Source organism: Ipomoea triloba, chromosome 4, assembly GCF_003576645.1.
Source record: "Ipomoea triloba cultivar NCNSP0323 chromosome 4, ASM357664v1".
Classification (NCBI taxonomy): Eukaryota; Viridiplantae; Streptophyta; class Magnoliopsida; order Solanales; family Convolvulaceae; genus Ipomoea; species Ipomoea triloba.
Window position 1 is genome coordinate 14,985,595 of NC_044919.1, and position 10,605 is coordinate 14,996,199.

The 10,605-nt window shown below is 34.2% G+C and overlaps 1 protein-coding gene across 2 annotated transcripts; it reads right to left on the reverse strand.

Moving 5' to 3' along the window:
* Window positions 1–4,434: 4,434 nt before the first annotated feature.
* Window positions 4,435–9,628, reverse strand: LOC116014908 (glucan endo-1,3-beta-glucosidase 4-like). 2 transcript variants are annotated; one of them, XM_031254867.1, is made up of 6 exons: window positions 9,503–9,628; window positions 9,311–9,373; window positions 7,719–7,923; window positions 5,664–6,911; window positions 5,188–5,215; window positions 4,435–4,830 (listed from the first exon to the last, which is right to left on the reverse strand). In XM_031254867.1, the coding sequence occupies exons 3-6, from the start codon at window positions 7,780–7,782 to the stop codon at window positions 4,668–4,670; spliced, it is 1,503 nt and encodes a 500-aa protein (XP_031110727.1). In that variant the 5' UTR covers window positions 7,783–7,923; window positions 9,311–9,373; window positions 9,503–9,628; the 3' UTR covers window positions 4,435–4,667. The 2 variants fall into 2 exon arrangements, with proteins under 2 accessions (XP_031110727.1, XP_031110726.1); XM_031254866.1 differs by having other exon boundaries at window positions 7,719–7,931.
* Between the last annotated feature and the right edge of the window lie 977 nt (window positions 9,629–10,605).

A 10,605-nucleotide genomic window follows, 5' to 3' on the forward strand; every position in this document is an offset into this window, starting at 1 on the left:
TTTAGGATTCGGGTTTGGCATACTACTAAACAACGTCTTTTTGCCTCTGTGTGTGTATGTATGTCTACAACCTCTGTGTACCTATGTATGTCTTAAACCAGTGTTTCTCTCTACATTTTCCTTGCTTCTAGTGTCTAACAACGTGTTTGGTACGTAGAATAGGTCGGGAATGGAATACTATTCTCGGGAATAGACCTGTTCCACTATTTGGTTCGTCATTCTATTGCTAGGAATAGCATTCCAGAAATGAGTTATTCCCTTTGTAGGGGTAATAGCCATCCCTGGGACCCCTTAGTATTAGCTATTCCCAAGTATTTGGGAATAGCTTTTGTACTATAATACCAAAAATAATAATAATAATAATAATAATTTCTCAACCTATATATATATATATATATATATATATATATATATATATATATATATATATTTTTGTGTGTGCGTGCGTGTTAACAAGAGAGAACTGTCAGTGAAAATATATAATTGTATTTACTTAAGCTATTTATATAGAAAAATGAGGGATGTTAACCACATATTCAAGCTCAAAAAACTTAGGTTAGGAGTGAATATCTCCACCTCCATGTATCTCTCTAACAAATATATTATTATTATTATTATTATTATTATTATTATTATTATAAAAACACATATTTATATTAAAGAATTATTAATTAAATGCAACTTAGACACGTCTTTTCCTTTTAAAACCTTGCAAGTACTTGCAAGTTGTAAATTCAATTACTTCATTTTAAGAAACACATGGACCTATGCTATATAGTTAATGACTTTTGATCAATGTTACAAAAATCCAGCCTAGGCGGCGCTCAGCCGCGTCGAGGAAGGAGGAAGGCGGCGCCTAAACTACCTAGCCAGCCACCCCGTCTCAACCCCCTCCCCTTTTTTTCTTTTTTTATTTTTCTTTTCGTGAACTCATCTCTAATAGTCTGATATTGATGTATATATAATTATATATAGTATTATATATGATAATATAGATATAGATGAGTCATCAGAATTTAGAAGCAGCCAATCTGCAGTCCGCCACGCCCGCCTCCACCGCCAAAGCAGTCTCAACCCTTTCGCTGGTCGCCTTCGCCGTTCGCTTCCGCCTCCACATCTGCCGTCCGCCACGCCCAAGCTAGATCTGGTTCTCTGTTGTATTAAGAGAACCTAGAGCTATGGGAGTCTTGGTTCTCTGTTGGGCCGGTACTTGGGACATGGCCGGGTGTTATGGAAGTCTCAAAACAAAAAGAAGAGAGAGATGTGAGGATGGGAGTCAGTAGTCCGATCACTTTTGGAGAATGTTTTTGCTTGAGAAATGGAATCACGTGAGTCAGTAGTCAAAAGTCAGTTGAGAATGCTTTTTGCTTTTGGAGTTTTGGAAAATGGGAAGGGACGACAACCAAACTTTAAAACAAAAAGTTAAAAATATATATAAATTGGGCGCTTAGAAGGCACCTAGCGTCTGCTTGAGTACAACTATAAAAATAACGACTATAAAAATTATATAAATAAGCCCAAAAGTAACATCTAATATCAAAGTCAAAATACCACGTACCAAAAAAAAATTTGTTTGTTCACGTTAGAAGCCAAAAACATAAATACATAAGAAATTTAGATTCTCCATCCCACAAAACTTAATACCTTTAACTCCAAGTTTAATCTAGTGATATCATCTTCACATTTCCAGTAAAGTACAGTAAATGACATATATTGTTGTATTAAATATAACAATTGAAGATAAAATGATATATATTAAATAAAAAAAAATTAACAATTCTTCCGATCTTTGCGTTCAACGTTGACTTCTGAGAGCTACCCTAACCCAACAGTTATCATCCAGTATGACGAATGTCTGCAGTGTTCCTCATTTAGTTGACTATTCTCGATCAGACGGTGACAGAGAAGCTATGGCAACGACGGTGAGTCAGTGACAGTGGATTGGAAGGTTTTGAGCACTAGGCATTGGCAGTGATTTTAGGTCTTTTTTCTCTAGGGACTGAATTATAACTTATCAAAACTTAAATGGCTAAACTAAATGAGAAGAAAATAATTGGTAGGATTGTAGGACTGTAGGAGTTGTAGGAAAAATATAATTAAAATTAAAAATAATAACCCTAAATTGAAGTAGTATTTTAAAATTAAAAATAAAAATAAAATAAAATAAATTGTACCTAAATGAGCCTGCTTGTGAACCATCATCTTAAACGAAGACTAAACTAGCATATTCGTGAACATTATTAAATGATTATTAGGCGAGTATTTTCATGAACATTATTAAACAAACACTAACAAACTCGTTCATTGGCTATTAGCAAATGAGCATATATACAATGTTTAGACTCCATTCATTTATTAAAGGGTTCTAAATTCATTGATGTTCATTTACCTTAATAAACGAATAAAAATAAACACTTTTCAAACACGAATAATTTACCAAAGGCTCTATTTGCCAACGGTCATAATTATCAAACGAAAAGAATGATCATAATACTTGTTAGATAAGCGAGCGCAGTTACCAAGTGTTTGATGATATGTCTCAGAAAGCATAAATGGGAAACCCAAGGCCAGATAAACACTTCAATCCAAACAATAGCGCTGGAAGACAGAGAAGAGATTACAGTAGACATGCTCAACCGGTTTTCTTTTTAATGGAATACTTCCATTATTGTATAATCCAATACAACTCTAAACATTGATCTTCATATTACATTGATAGATAAGGTCATTTTAAGAGTATATAGTCTTATTCAGGTTGAATCCTTTATTTGTCTGCATCTTTGATGAAATACTTGACATAATTTTTTTTTCTTTTTCTTTACTTTATTTGTGATGAGGGAAATCCGCAACAACTATCTGAGGGTGTGCAAGGCAAATTATGCTATCGACCTGAGTCCATATTTACAATTTTAGAACTCTATTTGACTATTTCACAATTTTAGAACTCTGCATTCACAATTTCATATCTTAATATACAAAATTACATTACTCAATATTCACAATTTTTGAACTCTATGTTTACAATTTTGTTATATAGATTTAAAAATTGTGTTATACTGTTGAATATAGAGTTATGAAATTGTGAATATAGAGTTACGATATTGTGAATACAGAGTTCTAATATTATGAACATAGAGTTCTAAATTGTGAATATGGACCCGCGTCCATGGCATAACAACTGAGTGTGCACTAGGTAAACATTACCTTATAACATTAGTTACCAAAAGACCCTAATTATGTAAACCAGTCTAAATTATCCTTATAATTGACCGTCTCAAACCAAAAAAGTTAATATGCTACTCCAGTGAACATAATTTTCATTGTTAAGATAACAATTGGAAGGAATGGAATAACATTACTAAAACCGGTTGAAAAATATGGTTACTTAAAATAAAAGGTTATCTAAAGTTCTAAACCAATTAAACCGGTTGAAACTGAAAAAATAACAAAAGAAAAATATAAAAAGATAAAAATGCCTTTACTAAAAATAGGAAAAGTCATGAGGACTAAAAGTATCCAAAAAACAATAGTATGGGATATTAAATGACAAAAATAACAGTATGAGACTAAATTTAAAATTGCAACCAAAGACAAGGGACCTCTAGTTGGATGGAAGGGAGTATGTAGCCATGTATGGAATAAACATTGTGTAATAAGCGGAAGCATATACTCTAGCTAGAAAATATAAATAATATTTTTATGTTTATAAATGGATCAAATGAGGGAAATGATAAATGGACTCTAAGGGAGTAAAACTCTCGCCATGTATCTTGATTTTATTGGATAAGGATAAAAAGAAATAAATAGAAATAATATCATCTGAATCTTTCAAGTAGGGTGATTTTGACACGTTTAGTCCTAAATTTTCAAATGTACCACTTGTGACCTTTCGACTTTCAAATTGTTACCATGTGGTCCAAGTTAACCATCAATGATCATTCAACTATCAAATTTTAACCGACCGTGGTCCTTCTAAGAGAACCACAATTGGCACATTTTGAAAGTTGGGGGACCGTAAGTGGTTAACTAGGAACACGGATGGTAACAATTTGAAAGTCGAATGACCACAAGTGATCAATTTGAAAGTTTAATAATAAACGTGACAAAATTATTATACTCAGAAGGTCCTATATGGCATTAACTCTAGAAATTGTGACTCACATTTTTTAAAATGCGAGAATATATGTAGTGCGGAGTATTACTCAATGAGGAGTCTGGATTGTAGAGCATATTATTTAAGATTCATTACAATCATTCTAATTTTAAAATAAGTATGCTTTGTAATAAAAGTGGATGTCCACTTTTAATGGATAAATATGTAATTCCCAACAATCCTTACAACCATTGCACAAGAATCATAATAATCTTGGGATGGAATAAATAATGGGAATTGATGTCAAAGGCTCAGAAACCCTTCCCCAAAACTCAATAACAGACAGCAAGAAATGATTAAATGAAGATTTAAAGAACAATATTTTGATTTTTCTCCATTACAAAAAGGAAAATGGAAATCACAACCAAACTACCAAAGCAAGCTAATGATCTTCAAAGATGGAACTGTGCACAAAACAGCCATTTCAATGAAAAGAAACTCAGTGGCAAAAGAATAGAATACTTCAATCATCTAAAATCAATCCCTAAGATAGTATACCAAAGCACAATTGGAATCAACATCTTGACATTACATTTACCTCAAGCAACAACACAGCAAGAAATATCGCCAAAATATTCCCGAGATCAGGAGCTAGAGTCCTCCAACCTTTAGCGGTTACTGGGCTTGCAGGCCCTAATGCAGTGGAAGGGAACAAACCGACTATACTTGAATTTGAACTGTTCCAAAAAAGACAACATTAGTGTTAGGATCAAGCGCTTACCACTACGTCAAAAACATTCCACCCAACAATTCCCCTAGCCACCAATTGTTGGAATTGGCCCTTCACCGGCCTCTGCCCAACAATTTCCTTCCCAGCACCTGTCTGTGACCTGGCTCTAATACCATTTATTAGGATAAACGTTTACCATATAGGTTATAGCTCATAGTGAAGGTACAACTTTATTTCTTACATACTACCACCACATTATCAAGAGGCAGGGTGCTGGACTTGGCTCTTCACTGGCCTCTGCCCAACAATTATATCCATGATCAAGAAAACACAATGCAAATAGACTTCATCTAAAACCTCTTACCTTCCAGTAAAGCTACAAGACCCATAACCTGCATAAGCATAACGCATACAAGAAAATGATCAGACTTTTTAACAGATTAGGTAACAAATTTAAATGAAATATATGTAGTGATCCCTATTTAAAACGGAGTAGCAATTCTCTAAGTGGCATATTTCAAAGAATAATTAATGACAATTGTTCTCAGTTATGACATAATCCTTATATCTCTAAGAAATATGTTCAAAGTGGCATTTGAAGCAAGCTAGTGGAGACGACATCTAATTTTAAGAGACATGTGCAGAGGGTTTGAACTTTGGACTTCCAAATATTGTTTCAAGTCAATATAATGAAATAAATAAATAAAGAGCAATGCCAGCAATAATGTGTTCTCCAGAGTTCAGGTAACATCAAAAGAACGTCAAACATGCAAGTGCAAAGTAAAAAAAATTAAAAATTAAAAAAATCAAATAAAAAATCAAATAATCACAGAAACTTACTGGGATCCCTTGTTGTGGTCGTTGCTGTGCCATCGAAGTCACAAGTTCCTCCCAGAGTATGCATTTTCTGATAATAGTCATTGTAGGCATAAGAAGCATGGTTTTCCAAACTATCGGGGAAATAACAACTTTTTCCTGGTTGAATGTCGGAGCAATTAGCATGCCCTTGCCCACATGCCCAGTTAAGTCCACTTTGCAGCTTCTTAGTTTCCACCCCAGGCTTTGCTATACAGAACACTGCAGAAGAATTATCAGAAATGTCGCCTGAACCATCCAAATTTAGGGGATAAACTGCACTCCCATTTGGAAAAAATATACCCCAGCTTCTCTCAGAGACAGGTCCAGGCCTTTTGTCCTCATTAAACAACTCGTATATATAAGTATTAATGGGAATTCCAGGCTGACTAGGCGGTCCAGAATCATTTGAAACACGCTGAACCAAATTTTTAATAAAAGTTTCAGCATTTTCTAAAGTAGCATCGGGTTCTTTTGTACCGCCAAACCATGGCCAACCAGTTTCTGTCACTACGACAGGGATATCTGAAAAGTTGAAGGCCGTAATAGCGTTATATGTAGCATCCACCATGGCATCAAACATGCTGTTGTAGTGGAAAAGGGTATTTGGATCAACGACTTGTTTGACTGGGGAAAGAGGTTGGAAGAGTGCATAATCAATCTGAAAGATACCGTCAGACTGAACATACTCATAATAAGGATAAGCATTTAGCATATAGTACGAGTTTGTGCTTTTTAGAAACTGAAGGATCTGAAAAACCGTGGAATTCCATGACGAATTGAAAGCGGCGGTGGATGGGGGAAAGGCCTTTGCAATTATGTCCATTGATTGAGGCGTTGAGACTTTAACTCGATCATTTAGGTTAGCAGCAACCAGGGCTTTATGCAGGTAATTCAGTGCAGGAACTAGAACCGATGCAGCATTTGGAATTGAAGTTAGGACTTCACTTCCCACCGCAATTGCTGTAATATTAGTTGATGGCATGTAAGCAGCCACGTTATTGTTCACCCAAGCTGCTGCTGTTGATGAGGATTCGCCGATCCCCAACACCTCATCATTCGTGACACCAACAATAACTTCAATCCCAGTATTTGATAGAGCTTTGAGCATATGAGCATCAGCATCAAAGAGGCGCACATGCGTTATCTGATGAGCTTTCAGGAGTGCAACCGTATCCAATGCTGATGGTGGGTTTGAGACATCAGTCCCAATGTTTATTCCCACAAATGCACCTGTAAGTGAATACCCAATAAGAAAATAACTTGCAAAACATGTACTTCCTTGGCTTTAAATCAGATTTGAAGACCCCAAATTTATGCCACCTTTGTTATTTTTAATACTTTGCCCACCTCTATTTTCTTAAGTAGTCCCAAATAGTGTTAGGTATTTAGCTATGACATCTGTTGTAATCTAAGATTGAGCCAAGGTCACTCATGGTGACACTGATACTATGTTACAATCTTGACCAAACCACACTAAAAGATTGAATCCAATCAATTAGCTAGTCTAACCCATGTGTTTTCTCTTATATTTTCTATGTGGGACTCTTAACAACATCCATCGATATCGCGTGAACAACCAAAACCACAAGCACACAATATTGTTGCTTCTCGTAATACCTACGTTTTAATAAAGCACAGAGCAGCTCTTTCAATTCATTTTACTAAAAGAACAAGAATACTACTGATAAAGAACAATAAAGTCAACTCAAGTAAACTTCAACATCCCCAGTTGAACCACTGAGGATAAACTATGTAATAAAAGTAATTAAATAAAAATGTCCTGAAAGAAACCTAGACAAGTTAAAATCTGTCATCACCACCTCCTCCCCCCAAATAATTTTTTTAAAACTGCTAAAAGGTGAAAAAATTATCATTAGATATTAACAATTTATTTTTAAAAAGACAGGTAATACTCTTATAACACCATCAAATTAGAAGCTCGGAAATCTAATGCTAAATGAAATTAGTTATCCCATCTACTACTAAACATTTTTTCCATATACGATGAGTATTGACAACAAAGTTTAGTTGCATTACCTACTATATTGGACAACAACCCACATATTAGCAGGGAAATTACTGGCCATAGTTTAAGCATCATCAACCAAAGCACAAGAAATTGATTTGGTATCTCCTCAATTTAACCAGTGCACCGTCTTTTGTTCAACCTGAATTGTCAAAGAAAATTCAAGCTCTCTATATCCCGTGTTTCTTCTTCTTGCTAGGCTGGACTCTCAAAGCCCTGTAAGTCTGTAAGATAGCCACTGGTTGTATGAAAATGAGTAGGAAGTATCAAAAATCAAAATTACTAGTTGTTAGTTACTTGAGTAATAGCCGCCAAACAATTGGATGGATTAACAAGGACAGTAATATAAATGAACGTCTAGAATTATTAGTAGAGAGGCAGCAGCATGTGATGTCACCAAGTACTAAGAAATGGCCATGATGAATAATGAAAACAATCAGTAAAATATCTACTGTTATGGTTCAAGAAAGATAAAAACTGCAACAAAGTAAAATTGCCGATGTTTATAATGGAAATTTTCATACACTTGAGAGTTAGGGTTGTTATCCATCCAAGCAGAGCATTTGAAGCGACTTGAACTCAATAAAAACTCAAGTTTTGAGCTCAAGTTCATTGATCAGGCACGCTGAAGCTTAGTTCAAGACTTCTAGACTAATAATATATTGGTAGATATACTGTATACTTCTAGACTTCTAGACTTCTAGTGCTTTAAAACGTTTCCCAATTCTACAGGTGATGTGTTTTAGAATATTTATTTATAAAGCTATGTCCAAAGAACTGCACATTGTGACAGATAAAAAACTTAACATTACAATTCTGCAATTCAAAGAACACTTGATCATTCATACATAAATGACGGTACTTTTGCAAGTTCTGGCTATTTGGCTCTGGAAAAGAGCCATGTAAGGACTGAGGAGTCATGTCCGCCTCAATACCTCATATGGATTTTTTTCATTGAGGTCAAATCTTTCATCCAACTCAAGTATTTGAAAGTTGCAAAGTTTATCCTCGGGATGGTATTTCACAAAGAGAAAAGTTAGGTTATTAAGTTAATTGTCATAGGCAATCCTTATGTTGCTTGTTGGTATGAGTAATTTTTTCTATGAACTACAATTTTTCAATAAAATACTAACAAAATATTTTGATATTTATTAATAATGGAGAATAATCATACAACAGGCATGTCAATTTTTTTAGCCAAACCTAAAACCTCCCCTCTCTTGCATTCAAGCACAAAACCTTTTCAAGTCTAATTCTAAAGTGTTATCAGTTGCAAGAAAATTATAAAATGTAGGTTCAGATTCATTGCTTCTAATCCTCAAAGAAAGTAACTTTGCTCAGAAATGCTTCAAGAACATCAAATAGACTTCAAAAACCAAATTAAGGAACAACTGAAGGACTGAGGCTCACATAAAAATTCAAAACAAAACAAAGATCAACTTGACATTCTAGCCACATAAAAAGAACCACTCATCAGAATCAGGTAAAACAGCAAATCAATAACTGGGCAACTTGTAGAATCCACATTACAGAAGCAGCAAAGTTGTTAAACACTAAACCCAGAAACAGAAGATCAAGAAATAAGTTAAACCAAATGCATTACTTGTACAGTGAGTATCTGATCTCACTTCAAATCATTCCCAGGTAGGCTCCAAAAAGAAAAACCCTACAAAAGTTCCCAAAACGGGGAAAATGTAAGCACAGTCAGTCAGAAAGTTGAGAGAGAAAGCTTGAATTCCCTGAAAAAGACAGAATCTAAAGCAGAATGCAGGAAATGAGCAGAACCCCACTTTACTTTTGAGTAGTAGAGATAAAAGAGGCCACAAACTTTGCCAAGAGGAAGCTAAAGCATCACATTACAGGATAGGCAGCCCGGTAGTAGAGACTAGAGAAGTAGAGAGCAGAGAGAGAGTGGTCACTTTTACAACTCATATGAATATGACTATATGAGCACTGTTTTTACCACGTTATTATTTTTTTGAGACATACATTTCCCACCACACCGAAAAGCCATGGGAAATGTTTGAATTATTGTCTTATTGGTTTATTTTTCAAATTTATAAAAAAAAAAAAAAAAAAAAAAAAAAGACTACTCTATATTATTATTCTCCAAAAGATTGAATCACGAACCTCAAGGGCCACACACCTGAGATTTTTTTTAGTACTACTGATTCTGTTACAATGTAGTATATGTTCATAGCTACTTTCTCAACCTAATGAAGCACCCACTCCCATCATCCATGTGGGAGTGTTAACGGGATACCGAATGCCACTAGACCACAAGGTCTTTGGCATGAAAGAGCATTTAGAAAGATATAAATCATAATTTAGTGGCTCAGCAGACAGTGTCAAATGTCAGTGCACACAAAGGTTCAGCCCACTTTAAACACTTGTGGTATAATTCTCACACTGCCATCGAGTTTCAAGTTTTGGTCTTAATTTCAAATAATGTCTACTAAAACAGTTAGTTAAGCCCGTGCGGACAAAAAGAAAAAAAAAAAAACTAAACTATTATTGAACATGAGGATTTGAGGTGTTGTGACTTGTGATTGACAATTTTTTTAATAGAGAGCAACCTTAATTAAATAATTAATCAATGCTTTTTTTCTAAAATATCTAATTACATTAATATTTTTATTTTTTTTGTCTCGTCCTTGATTTGTTTTACATTTAATCTTTAACTTTAAAAAGTATTTTACTTTTAGTCAATATTCTCAAATATAGTAAAATGATGCTATGTAAAACATTTCACATATTTTAAACTAAGTAAAGTTTAACATTTTTTTAGTCAATTAATTAAAAATAAATCGAAGTGCAAATTGCAACGTCACAACAAGTCACACGAATTTTCTACTTTAAAAAAAAAAAAAAAAAAAAAAAAAAAAAAAAAAAAAAAAA